The 14,746-nt window shown below is 43.9% G+C and overlaps 1 protein-coding gene across 5 annotated transcripts in view; it reads left to right on the forward strand.

Moving 5' to 3' along the window:
* rnaseh2b (ribonuclease H2, subunit B) overlaps positions 1 to 14,746 on the forward strand; it is a 68,042-nt gene that overhangs the window by 25,617 nt on the left and 27,679 nt on the right. For 4 of the 5 annotated variants that reach the window (XM_068040329.1, XM_068040330.1, XM_068040333.1 and 1 more), the window contains exons 8-9: positions 8,434 to 8,515; positions 11,847 to 11,895. In XM_068040329.1, coding sequence (XP_067896430.1) covers positions 8,434 to 8,515; positions 11,847 to 11,895 — 131 coding nt within the window. Of the gene's footprint in view, positions 1 to 8,433; positions 8,516 to 11,846; positions 11,896 to 14,288; positions 14,367 to 14,746 lie in introns of all 5 variants that reach the window. The other variant, XM_068040331.1, reaches the window with a different exon arrangement.

Genomic DNA, 14,746 nt, shown 5'->3' on the forward strand with positions numbered 1-14,746 from the left:
GAGAGTATTCCATCATACTCCTGACTTGTGCCTTGTGGGTGGTGGACAAGCATTGGGTAGACAGGAGGTGGGTTATTCACTGTATAATTCCCAGCCTCTGACCTGCTGTTGTAGCCACAGCGTTTATGTGGCTGGTCCAATTCAATTTCTGGTCAGTGGTGACCCCCAAGATGTTGATAGTGGGGAGTTCAGTGATGGTAATACCATTGAATGTCATGGGGAGATGGTTAGATTCTCTTTTGTTTGAGATGGTCATTGCCTGGCACTTGTGTGGCACGAATGTTACTTGCCACTTATCAGCCCAAGCCTGGATGTTGTCCAATTCTTGCTGTATATGGACGCAGGCTGCTTCAGTACCCGAGGAGTGGCGAATGGTGCTGATCATTGTACAGTCATCAGCGAACATCCCCACTTCTGACCTTATGATGGAGGGAAGGACATTGATGAAGCAGCTGAAGATGGTTGGGCCTGGGACACTACCCTGAGGAACTCCTGCAGTGATGTCCTGGGACTGAGATTATTGAACTCCAACAACCACAACCATCTTCCTTTGTGCTAGGTATGACTCCAGCCAGTGGAGAGTTTACCCCCTGATTCCCATTGGCTCCAGTTTTGCTAGGGCTCCTTGATGCCATACTTGGTGAAATGTTGCCTTGATGTCAAGGGCAGTGACTCTCACCTCACCTCTGGAGTTCAGCTCTTTTGTCCACGTTTAGACCAAGGCTGTAATGAGGTCTGGAGCTGAGTGGCCCTGGCGGAACCCAAACTGAGCGCAGTGAGCAGGTTATCGCTGAGCAAGTGCCACTTGATAGCACTGTCGATGACAGCTTCCATCACTTTACTGATCGGGAGTCAGCTGATAGGGCGGTAATTGACCGGGTTGGATTTGTCCTGCTTTTTGTGCGCAGGGCATACCTGGGCAATTTTCCACATAGCCGGGTAGATGCCAGTGTTATAACTGTACTGGAACAACTTGGTTAGGGGCACAACTAGTTCTGGAGCACAGGTCTTCAATGCTATTGTCAGAATGTTGTCTGAGCCCATAGCCTTTACAGTTTCCAGTGCCTTCAGCTGTTTCTTGATATCTCATGGAGTGAATCGGATTGGCTGAAGATTGGTATCTGTGATGCTGGGGACCTCAGGAGGAGGCTGAGATGGATCATCCACTTGACACTTCTGGCTGAAGATGATTTTAAATGCTTCAGCCTTGTCTTTTGCACTGATGTGCTGGGCTCCCCCATCTTTGAGGATGGGCATATTTGTGGAGCCACCTCCTCCTGTTGTTTAATTGTTCTCCACCATTCATGACTGGATGTGGCAGGACTGCAGAGCTTAGATCTGATCTGTTGGTTGTGGGATCGCTGTCTATTGCATGCTGCTTACGCTGTTTGGCATGCAAGTAGTCCTGTGTTGGAACTTCACCAGGCTGACACCTTATTTTTAGGTATGCCTGGTGATGCTCCTGGCATGCCCTTCTGCACTCTTCATTGAACCAGGGTTGGTCCCCCAGCTTGATGGTAATGGTAGAGTGGGAGATATGCTGGGCCATGAGGTTACAGATTGTGGTTGAATACAATTCTGCTGCTGATGGTGGCCCACAGTGCCTCACGGATGCCCAGTTTTGAGTTGCTAGATCTGTTCAAAACCTATTCCATTTAGCACAGTGGTAGTGCCACACAACACAAAGGATGGTATCCTCAATGTGAAGATGGGACCATCTCTACAAGAACTCCTCCAAATAGTGTCATGGACAGATGCATATGCAGCGAGTAGATTGGAGAGGATGAGGTCAAGTAGCTTTTTCCCTCTTGTTGCTTTACTTTCCACCTGCTGCAGACCCAGTCTAGCAGCTATGTCCTTTAGGACTCTGCCAGTTCGGTCAGTAGTGGTGCTACCGAGCTACTCATGGTGATGAAGATTGAAGTCCCCCACCCAAAGTACATTTTGTGCCCTTGCTATCGTCAGTATTTCTTCCATTTGGTGCTCAACATGGAGAAGCACTGATTCATCAACCGAGGGGAGACGGTAGGTGGTAATCAGCAGGAGGTTTCCTTGCCCATGTTTGACTTGATGCAATGAGACGTCATGGGGTCCAGAGTAAATGTTGAGGACTCCCAGGGCAACTCCCTCCCGACTGTATACCACTGTGCTGCCACCTCTGGTGGGTTTGTCCTGCAGGTGGGACAGGATGGTGAGGGTGGTGTCTAGGGCATAGTCATACTCACGGAATCATACCTTGCAGACAATGTCAGGCTGTTGCTTGACTAGTCTATAGGACAGCTCTCCCAATTTTGGCACAAGCCCCCAGATGTTAGTAAGGAAGACTTTGCAGGGTCAAAGGGGCTGGGTTAGCCATTATCGTTTCCAGTGCCGAGGTCGATGCCGGGTGGTCCATCTAGTTTCATTCCTTTTCTTAGACTTTGTAGCAGTTTGATACAACCGAGTGGCTTGCGAGGCCAATTTCGAGGGCATTTAAGAATCAACCACCTTGCTCTGAGTCTGGAGCCACATGTAGGCCAGACCAGGTAAGGTTGTCAGATTTTCCTTCCTTAAAGGACATTAGTGAACTAGATGGGTTTTTTTTTTACAACAATGGACAATGATTTCATGGGCACCACTAGGCTAGCATTTTTAATTCCAGGTATAATTGTATTCAGATTCCACCATTTGCTGTGGTGGGGTTCTGTTACGACCAAGGCAGGTGGAGTGCACTGTTAATTCAGTCCCACTTCTCTACAGATCACAATATATTCTTTAAAGTTTTCCCATTTGTTGAAACAGTCAATTGGATACATTACTTTCCCCCAGAATAGAACACACCAACCAGGTTTCTTTACTGAACAACAAAATTAACAGATTATAAAACAAGTCTTAAGTAGTAATGAAGTAATACAATAGTGCACAGAGCAAATTTTTAAATATCCAACATTAAATTTTAAAAAGCCCTCTTTTCTACCTTAATCTTCTTTAAAGTCCCTTTTTACCTTGGTCCCTTCACACTCGCACTCACACACACATGTATGTATTCCTATACAATAATTGGTTAACCAGAAAAATAATAAGGATTTTTAGATCAGAGCTCTGTTACAAACAAAAAGAGCTTGGGTAGATTACTTGCTCATTTTCTGAAGTAAACAGCAGATGAGATATGTTGTTCCAAACCGGCACACAGTCCAACCATCGAGCACACGCAGGGAACAGTTCTTTTCAGGCAGCGTTGAAAGTAATTTAGCAGACCTTCTTGAGATACAGAAAACAAGAAGAATTCACAGTGAACTTCCCAGGATCCTTCAGAGATATTGGAAAACAAAGCTGGGTTGTGGTCTTCTGTTGTTTCTTGACTTCTTTTCCTGGCTTGACACACACACTGACTAACAACCAAACAGCTTGGCAGTTTTTGCCCACCCAGATGTTTTGTGCCTGCTACTGGGCTTGTCCAATCAAAGGAGAGTTGTTATTTTTCTGCCCTTGTTGCCATGGCTTTTGCCTTGAGCCAAGCCCAAGCCAGGTGACAAACAGTAACACTGTTGCCAATCCAGCCCTCACTGTCCCCTTGATTTAAAAAGAAACTTCTGTTTAGCTTAAAATATTTTTTTTTAAAGGAATTTATAGTTAACAAAAAAGAATTGCTTTCATAACATTTCAAACCCATGTCTCCATAGTATTAGCCTGGGGCTCTGAATTACTAGTCTTGTGACATTACCACTACACCACCGCCTCCCCAATGGTGGTGGAAGTGAACGTTTAAGGTGCTGGTTGAGGTGCCGGTCAAGGGGCTGCTTTGTCCCGGATGGTGTCGAGCTTCTTTGAGTGTTGTTAGAGTTGCACTCAGCCAGCCAAGTGGAGAGGATCCCATCACACTCCTGAGTTACGCCTTGTAGATGGTGGAAAAGTTTTGAGGAGTCAAGAGGTGTGTCACTTGCCACAGAATTCCCAGTCTCTGACCTGCTGTGTAGCCAAAGTATTTAAATGGCTGGTCCAGTCAAGTTTCTGGTCAATGGTAACCTCCAGGATGTTGATAGTGGAGGATTCCACGATGGTAATACCTTTAAATGTCAAGGGGAGATGGTTAGATTCTCTCTTGTTAGAGATAGTCATTGCGTGGCACTTGGTCGACACGAACGTCACTGTCCACTTGTCAGCCCAAGCCTGAATGTTGTCCAGGTCTTGCTGGATGTAGGCATGGACTGCTTCATTATCTGATGAGTTACGAATGGAACGGAATACTGCAGTAATCAGTGAATATCCCCTTCCCCCCTTCCAACCTTATCTTGGAGAGAAGGTCATTGATGAAGCAGCTGGAGATAGTTGGATCTAAGAGACTAGGAATTCCTGCAGCGATGTCCTGCGGCTGAGATGATCAGCTTCCTTTCTGCTAGTTCTGGCCCGTGTCGGGTTTTTTTCCCCCCCGATTCCCATTGACTTCAATTTTGCTGGGACTCCTTGACGATACACTCAATCAGATGCTGCCTTGATGTCAAGGGCAGTCACTCTCCCCTCATTGCTGGAATTCAGCTCTTTTGTCCATGTTTGGACCATGGCTGTAATGAGGTCTGGAGCTGAGTGGTCCTAGCAGAACCCATACTGTGCATCGGTAAGCAGGTTATGTTGAATAAGTGCTGCTTGATAGCACTGTCAGCGACACCTTCCTAGACTGATGGAGTGGTAATTGGTTGGATTGGTTTTGCCCTTTTTGTGGACAGGATATACCTGGGCAATTTTCCACATTGTCGGGTGAATGCCAGTGTTGTAGCTGTACTGGAGCAGCTTGGCTACGGGTACGCCATTCTGGAGCACAACAGCCAGGATGTTGTTGGGGCCCGTATCCTTTATTGTGTCCAGTGTGCTTAGCCGTTTCTTGATGTCATGTGGAGTGAATTGAGTTGGATGAAGACTGGCTTCTATGGTGATGGGGATTTAGGGAAGAGGCTGAGATAGGTCATCCGGTTGGCTCTTCTGGCTGAAGATAGTTACAAACGCTTCAGCCTTGCCTCTTGCATTGACGTGCTGGGCTTCCGCCATCATTGTGGATGGTGATGTTCGCGTAGCCTCCTGCTCTGGTTAATTTTTTAATTGTCCACCACCATTCATGACTGGTATTAGGACTGCAGAGCTTTAATATGATCCATTGGTTGTGGGATGGCCTAGTTCTGTCTGTTGCATGTTGCTTCTGCTGTTTAGAATGCATGTAGTCCTGTGTTGTAGCTTCACCAGATTGGCACCTCATTTTTAGGTATGCCTGCTGCTGCTCCTGGCATGCTCTTCTATACTCATCATTGACCAGGGTTAATTCCCTTGCTTAATGGTAATGGTGGAATGAGGAATATACCAGGCTATGAGGTTGCAGATTGTCATGGAATACAGTTCTGCTGCTGATAGCCCATAGTGCCTCATGGATGCACAGTTTTGAGCTGCCAGATCTATTAGCACTTTGGTAGTGCCAAACAACACGAACGGTTTTCTCTGTGTCAAGACAAGGTTCCGTCCTCTTAGTGACTGTGAGGTGGTCACTCCTACCGGTACTGTCATAGGCAGACTCAACTGCAACAGATAGATTTGTGAGGATGTGATCAAGTAGATGTTTTTGTCATGTTGTTTCTCTCACCGCTTGCTAAGTCCTTCTCACTAAAATCCGGGGCCTTGTGCCAAAATTCTGAGAACTGTTCCACAGACTAGTCAAGCAACAGCCTTATATAGTCATTCTATCAGAATCATACTTTTCAGCCAACATGCCAGAATTCTCCATCACCATCCCTGACTATGCTCTGTCCCAGTGGCAGGACAGACCCACCAGAGGTGGCAGCACAGTGGTATACAATTGGAAGGGAGTAGGCCTGGGAGTTCCAGTCTGATAGCTATGGACATTGAAGTCCCCCACCCAGCGTATATTCTGTTCCCTTGCGACCCTCAATGCTTCTTCCGAGTGGAGGAGTACTGATTTCATCAGTTGAGGAAGGGCAGTAAGTAGTAACCATCAGGTGGTTTTCTTGCCATTGTTTGATTTGATGCCAAAAGACTCCTTGAATCTGGAGTCAATATTGAGGATTAATCTTGTCCTTTACCACGTCCTCTCGTAGTTTTCCCGTAACAGACATTAGACTGATTGGCCTCTAGTTATTTGGTTTATCATTCCTTTTTTTGAACTGGGGTGAAACAGTTGCAATTCTCCAGTCCTCTGGCACCACTCCCATAGCCAAAGACGATTGAAAGATTGTGGCTAGAGCTTCAGCTATCTCCACCCCAACTTCCCTCAGCAACCTAGGAGGCATCCCATCTGGACCAGGTGACTTGTTAACTTTGCCTGATGCCAACCGATTTAGCACCTTTGTTCTATCTATTTTTATCCTATCCAATATCTCTGCTTCCCCTCCTCTATTGCAACCTTAACTTCATCCTCTTGTGAGGACAGATGCAAAGTACTTATTCAATACCTTAGCCATATCCTCTGACTGCACAAGAAGATTTCCTTTTTGTCCCGAGTCAGCTCTACCATTCCTTTCACTATCCTCTACCTTTTATATGTTTATGAAATATTTTTTGTGTTTCCTGCCATTCTATAGTTAATCAATTCTCATACTCTTTCTTTGCCTTTGTATCTTCTTTCAATTTTCCACTGCACTCCCTGTATTTTGCCTAGTTTTCTACTGTATCCTGTATCTGACGTGCCATAAACCTCCTTTTTCTGTTTTATTTTAATCTTTGTTTCCTTTATCATGCAGGGAACCCTAAATTTGGATGTCCCATTTTTCCTCCTTGTGGAAATAGCCATGGGTTATACCTAAATTACCTCTTCCTTGAATGCTTGCCATTTCTAACCAATCTTTGTTTCCAATCCAGCTGTGCTAGCTCCCTTCTGAAGTCACTGAAATTGACTCATTTCCAATCGGGTATTTTCACTATTTCTTTTTCTTTGTCCCTTTTCATAACTACTTCCAACCTAATCATATTATGATCACTATTACCCAGATGTTCTCCCATTGAAATACACTCCACTTGTCCTACTTCATTCCCTAAAACTAGATCCAGCACTGCCGCATTGCACATCGTTCTAGAAACAGACTGATAAAGGAAGTTCACGTTTTAGGAATACTTTTGCCTTTCTTGCACTTCACCCTATTTTTTCCTCAGTCTATATTAGGGTTATTGAAGTCCCCTACTATTACTGCCCTATTATTTTACATTTCTCTGAAATATTTGTACAGATTTACTTCTCTATTTCCTTCTCAATTTTAGGGCTCTATCGTAAACACCCGGCAATTTAATAGCTCCTTTTCTGTTCCTTAAACCTAACCAAATACATTCAGTCTTTGAACTCTCTAGTATATCATCCCTCAGTAGAACTGTAATATTATCCTTGATCAGTACTGCCACCCCTTCCTGTATATTCTTCCTTCCCTAACCCTCCTGAATCCATTGTAGCCAGGAATGTTCAGTTTTCATTCTGACCCACTTTTAAGCCAAGACTCTATTATCGCCGCTATATCATAACCCCATATGGCAATTTGCACCGTAACTGTCTTTCTGCTTATATACTTAATAGCATAAGACACTGGGAGGATTTCAGAGATTAGCATCTTTTGAAGTTATGTTCTTTAATTTTTTTCCTAGCTCCTGAAACAATCTGCCTGTAGGACCTCAGCCCTTTTCCAGCATGGAGCATGACTTCTGACTGTCCCTCTTTCCCTCACTGAATGACCCACACTCAGGAAGCGACACACCATTCGGGACACGTATCTGTAGTTACAGAAATGTTTGTCTATCACCCAGACAATCGAGTCCCCCTATGACGACTGCAATTCTATATTTTCTTGTGTAGCCGAGTCTTGTTGAACACCGGTTTGAATGCTACACTCTCGGGATTCCTGCACCGCCTCCCTGTTTCTTCTAGTCTGCCTGATGATCACCCACTCCCTCTCCTGCTGAACTCTTTGTAGCTGCTGGGTGACCACATCCGGAAATGTGCTATCCACAAAACTCTCACCTTCCTATGTGCTCTAGTGATGCCAGTAAACCTTCAAGCTCAGAATGGCTGAGGCCCAGCTCCAGCAGTTGGCAGCACTTCCTGCATATATGGTTTTCCAGGACAAGTGTTCTGGAGTTGCCACATGGCACAGGATGTGCATGAGATGGGACCCAGCTGTCCTGCCATGTTAGCTAACGGTTATTTAAAATTTCTTTTTTTAGCTTTAAGGTTGTTTAACTGTTTAGCTAATGCTGAAAATCTAACCACTCAAACCACTTACCAGTACTTAAAAAAAAAACACTGACTATTACTAAATACACTAATCAATAAACCAAATACTTGCACAAACCTAACACTAACCAATAATTACTGACCTGTAACTTGCCCCCACCGCCACTGCTTGTGTTGTGACGTCACTTGTTTTGAATTTTCTGTCTGGATAGTGGATGTTTTTATTTTGTTTTCTTCAGAGGATTACCTACGTTACGCTCACGGTTTGCTGTCGGATTATATTCCTGTGGATTTAAGTACGGAATTCCTTAAATTCTTGGAGTAAGTATCTAAGCATAAAGCATTGATTGTAGTTTTTTAAAAAAAATTATTCACTGCAAATCTTGGAATGAACTGTGGCATTTCATCACTTTACAAAACGCACCAACTAGTTTGATTTAATGTACTAATGGACTACAATCCCCACCATCTACACAATCCACACTTGTATAGATAAACCATTTGTCACTAACAGAGGTGTTAATTACAAAGTTGCCTCTTATAATGTAAATGTCCCAAGTTGTTTCACAGGAGGGTGCCAAACAAATTTTGACACGGTGGCAAATAGAGATATTAGGACAGGTGACCAAAAGCTTGGTCAAAGAGGTAAGTTTTAAGGAGTGTCGTAAAGGAGAAGAGACAGAAGTAAAGAAGCGGAAAGGTTTAGGGATGGAATGCCAGAGCTTGAGACCCAGGCAGCTGCGACACACCCACCTTTGGTGGAGTGATTAAATTCAGGGATGAACAGGAGGCCAGAATTGGAGGAGTGCCGAGATCTCGGAGGGTTGTAGGGCTGGAGGAGGTTGCAGAGATAAAGGGGAGGGGAAGCCATGGAGGGGTTTGAAAGCAAAGATGGGATTTTTTTAAATTGAGGTGTTGCCGAACCAGGAGCCAAAGTAGAGCAGCAAACCCAAGTGATGGGTGAACAGGACTTAGTGCGTGTTAGGATACAGGCAGGGTTGTTTTAGATGAGCTCAAGTTTATGAAGGATGGAAGATGGGAGGCTGGCATTGGATCAGTTAAGTCTAGAGATAACAAAGGCAGCGATAAGGGTTTCAGCAACAAATATACTGAGGCAGAGATGTAATTAGGTGATACATAAGTGCAAGTAGGCAGTGTTCGTGGTGGTGCTAATATGTGTTCGGAAACTCATCTCGGAGGGGAGGGGGTCTGATACGACACCAAGGTTGCAAATGGCCTGGTTCAGCCTCCAGTCTGTTGCCATGGAGAGTGATGGAGTCAGTGGCTAGGAAATAGAGTTTGTAGTGGGCACCAAAGGTAATGACTTTGATCTTCCCAATATTTAGTTGGAAGAAATTTCTGCTTATCTAGCAGTAGATGTCAGACAAATTAAAGACAGTGGAGAGATTGAGAGGGGAGGTAGAGCTGGGTGGCGTCAGAATACATGTGGAAACTAAAGTTTATTTTCAGATGATGATGAGGTACAGCATGTAGATGAGAAATAGGTGGGGGCCAAGGGTAGATCCTTGATGGATTCCAGGGGTAATAGTGCAGGAGTTGACAGGGAGCCATTCCAGGTGATTCTTTGGCTACGTCTGTATAAGGTAAGAATGGAACCAAATGAATGTGGTCTCGCCCAGCTGGACGACAGAGGAAAGGTGTTGGAGGAGGAGGAGGATGGTGCGATCAACCAGGTCAAAGGCTGTAGACAGGTTGCAAAGGATGAGGAGGTGTATCTTACCACAGTCACATAGGAGGTCATTTGTGACCCAAACAAAATACTGCAGATGCTGGAAATCTGAAATAAAAACAGAAAATGCTGGAAATACTCAGCAGGCCACAGACTTGAAATGTTAAATAAAAACAAGAAATGCAGGAACCACTCAGCAGGTCTGGCAGCATCTGTGGAAAGAGAAGCAGAGTTAACGTTTCGGGTCAGTGACCCTTCTTCGGAACTTGAAATGTTAACTGTTTCTCTCCACATTTACTGCCAGAATTACTGAGTATTCCAGAATTCTATGTCATTTGTGACTTTGATATGGGTTGTTTCTATACCGTGGCAGGGCAGAAATCTGATTGGAGGTATTCAAATATGCAGTTCTGGGATAGATGAGCACGGATTTGGGAGGCGGCAACAATTTCATGTACTTAATGATTTAAAAGGCTCTGCTGATTTCAGGCAAAATTGGGCCCTTAAGCAGTTCAGTCAGCTGTTTGCATGTGCTTAAAGTACAGTTACCTTAGTGATGAGATTCTGCATGCAACTGTTAACAGTTACAAGATGCAATTGCTAACTGAAGATTTGCTGTGTTGTAAAAATTATTTAGATGACTTTGCTTTTTGTTTTGCCCCCTACTGCATATAGTGGCCAAATCACATTAGTACCAACACGCCTGCTATAAGTGGTGAGGACTGTAATAAAATGGAACATTTTCTTCTTTATGTTAAATAATAATCCCAGTTCATTTGTCAGGAGCACTCTCTGGTGACAGAGTACAGGGTCCCAGATTTGATCCAAGGTCTGCAGAACTGGCTGATTCAACTTGAGCAATAATAAGGGTGCAGGATTTAGCATCAGTACCCATCAGCTAGTGAAGGGGAAAATCAGCCAGGATTTCTGCTGTTGATTCCTATTCAAAGACTCCTGACATTGGTATCTGGTGAGGAGAGAATACTGTTCAACTTCTGTTACCAAATAAATTAAGTCACTGACTTAAGCTCACAAATGACCAGTTGAGTGAGGTATTGCAGGGCAGCTGTCACCCATAGTACACCACACTGAATGAGCACCTTTTGGGGGACAGCACAATATTTAGTAGGTTAGGGGGAATAAAAGTCAACAATACGGCATCTTGAGCTAACCAGGAATTCCACCCAGCGCTACACTGGCCATTTCCTTGGAGCAGTGCCATGCTGCAGTGATTTTCCTGGTGACACACTGGGGTGGGAGGCACTGATGCCTCTGCCTCACATACACCAATGATCTTATCTGTTTAATTTGGGATGGGGTCTAGGCGTGTCTGCTCCACCACTCTTGCGCTGCCTGGAGTAACCCTACCCAAATTAGAGGGTCTTGATGTTTTGGATCCTAAACTGAAGTAGTCCTAAAGACTAAATGGAGTGGGAATCGAGCTCTCTTACACCTCAATCAGCCACGCAAAAGAAGTTAACCGTGACCAAGTTGGTAGCACTCTCGCCTCGTAGTCAGAAGTTGTGGGTTCAAGCCCCACTCCAGAGACTTGAGTGCAGTTGACGCCTTGATGGGCCTTCTCCGGTGCATGGTAAAAGATACCATGGCAATACTCGAAGGAGAGCAGGGGAGTTCTCCTGGTGTTCTGGCCAATATTTACCCTCTAACTAACATCACTAAAACACATGATTCGGTCATTTCTTTCATTGCTGTTTGTGGGAGCTTTCTGTGCACATATTGGCTGCAACATTCTCTTCAGTAGAACAGTAAGTGTACTTAAAAAGCATTGAATTGTCTGTGAAGCACTTTGGACCATCCTGAGGTCGTGGAAGATGCTGTATTTAATGCAAGTCCTTCTTTAACAAAAGTACTTAGCAATCTTAAAACCACTTCCCTACTCAAGGCTTGGTATTGCATCTGCAGTATTTTGCTTTTGTATTAATATTTATATTTCTTTGTTAGGTTACCAGCTGTTTCAACAAAACTGGCTGTAAGTGAACCACCATCAAAGGTTAGTTTCAATCACATTGGTCACTTTGTTTACTGCAATGACGTTTTATAGAAACCTTTCAAAAAGGTTGTAGCGTGAACCGTATTACAGTAAAACCTTTTTCATCCGGCATGCGCCGAACCAGAGGGGTGCCGGGTAATCAAATTTTGGTTAATCAAGAGTCGAACCATCAAGGCAATGCAATAGTTTTAATATTAAGACAAATTATTACATGCAAAGAACAAGATGTACAATACATAAATCTTGAGGCAATAAAGATGCATAGAATTCTTGAGGAACAATAAACTTAATATATAAATTACACAAAAGCATGAGATGTAGAAGGTGATGGGGCGATAAATCGTGATACTGCAAAAGCACAGCGACGCAGCACCACGATCACAACTACCGGCAGCACCACGATCACAACTACCGGCAGCACCACGATCACAACTACCGGCAGCACCACGATCACAACTACCGGCAGCATCACTAACTACTGTACAGAAATGCCGAGAACAATCTGCTGCACTCAGGAAAACTTGGCATTCTGAGACAAGCCTCAGAAGATTTCAGAAATTCCAAATAATAGAGCTTTCCAGTTGGTAAAGTGACGGATAACAGAGCTTTACTGTACTGACATATGTACAGCTAAAATTTAAGATTGAAACAGTTCGAGTGGGATGAATGTAATGCATAAAATAATATTTTCACGTTTAAAAATATTTTGGCCAAAACAGTAGAATATCTCAAACGTTCCCGTGAAGCCATTTTTAGAAAGTGAACCAGCACTGTAGTAATTCGGTAAAATCTGGCGTTTCTGTTTGAAATAATTGTGCAATGCTCAGTATTTTCACCCTCGTGTCTGAGTCAGGCGACTGAGATTTCATTCTCCACTCCAGGACTTCTGCACATAATCTAGGCTGATACTTCAGTGCAGCGCTGAGGGAGGGCCGGCACTGCTGGAGTGCCACCCTGTCGGAGGGCCGGCACTAGCACAGCGCCACCCCAACAAAGAACTGCTGCTGGCGGGGCACTAGACAGTCTGGCTGAATCTGAGAGAGTGCTGTCCTGTTGGAGGTGCCGTTTTTTGGGTCAGACATTGAGACCTGATGCCTAGCTAAAGTTTTTCTCTCAGCTAACACCACCGAAACTGATTAGTTGATCATTTAATGTGCATGTGACTCCCATATGCAATTTCATTTTTTTTTTTTACAAGTGCGCTAAGCGTTCTTGCGTCCCCTTTTTATACTTCCAGATATTAATCATAGCATTGGAGCACCTGAATTTAATAAATCTGATCATTTGTTGGTTGCCAGCAGGAAAGTAACCGTGGCGGCTGCTCGACAGTGATCAGAACTGAACTTGATAACTGATGTTCTCCAGGGATGGAAACTTGCCAAATCTACTGAGCCTTCAGTTCTTACTATGTGCCCTGGGCAACGAGGGATAGACTAGAGATGTTTTGCCAGCATTACCCACATCCCAAGAGAACAAATAATATAGAAAACACCTTGTCACATAAAGCTCCAGGTGACCATCTTGCCCAACATTAGGGAATGGCTCAACTGACAGTGACAGGACAACAACACACGTGCATATGCATCCACCTGCACACTTATTCACTCATTCACTGCCGCCGTGACTTCTGAGCAAGTAAACACAAAGTTATCCATTACTGCAGAATCTGCCGCAGAGTGCAAATGAAGCCAAACTGATAGTCAATAAAGATGTAACAGAAGAGGGCTAAGAGGTGGTATGGCTCTGTTGCTGCTGTTTCACTTGCTTGGGTAAACCACCATAAAAAGGTCTGTTTCCCTTTGCTCATTTTAGTAAGTATAAAGAGGATTGTTCTCCCACTGTGTGAGCGAGCTGCCTTTTTGACTAACATTAGCGGAGAATGTGTCGAGAAGTATGTAAATGAAGAATCTCTGGTTATCACAAGCAATAATACAGGGGTCTTGTGAGCAAAGTTCATCTGGATACTGATGTAAATCTTGCTGAAATGCTTGGTGATCACTGTATAAAAATAATACTTTATACTTGGTGCTGAATTTTCGAGAGTTGAAGGATGTCTTCAAGTACTTGAAACAGGCTCCTGTCCCTATGTTCTTGTGTAATACCATCTGAGTTGTTTGAGGGAAAAAGTAGTTCCCACAGCAAGAAAAGACGCTGCATTATGATTTATTGTGGCTTCTGTGTACAAGACTCTGCTCAGTGAAACTTTTGCATGAAGATTTGCACGAAATTGATTACTTCTGTATGAATTGTCTGAAATCAACTCTTGATTGAAAACTACCTGCCGTATATTTTAGAGGTTTTTTTTGGCAAAGAGCTTTTCCTGCAATGAAGTGTGAGTCTGTCGGTGTCACACAACTTTATTCAACAAAAAACCTGGTAAACTGCCATTACAGAAAAGGAAACTGACTGACAAACCAGTGGAGGCTGAAGAGGACTATACCAAGTTCAACTCCGATTCAAAAGAGAAAAAGGTAAGGAGCTTACTTGCTTGATTCTTTTACCTGTGTTATTGTTTGGACTGCACTTAACACCAGGATCTGTAGAAGAATTAAATCTCAAAAGTGTTTTAGACGCTTTAGAAATTATTACATGGTCTTTGAAAGCTGGTGTGCGCTACTGAGCCAGACAGACCAAACATCCCAGGTTTCCTTCCCAGTCCATACTGAACTGGCTGATCTCAGTCGGGACACAATTGGCCTGAGTACACCTGAGCTAAGGAGACGATCGACCAGTAACCAGTTTGAGTTTTGAATTTCAGCACAAATGTTTTGCAACTTCTTGAAGAATTTGTAAAACAGTTTTGTATGCTCCTGTTCCTAAATATTAACAAAGGAAAATGACAGACATTTAA

The sequence above is a fragment of the Heterodontus francisci genome, chromosome 10 (assembly GCF_036365525.1).
Source record: "Heterodontus francisci isolate sHetFra1 chromosome 10, sHetFra1.hap1, whole genome shotgun sequence".
Taxonomy (NCBI): domain Eukaryota; kingdom Metazoa; phylum Chordata; class Chondrichthyes; order Heterodontiformes; family Heterodontidae; genus Heterodontus; species Heterodontus francisci.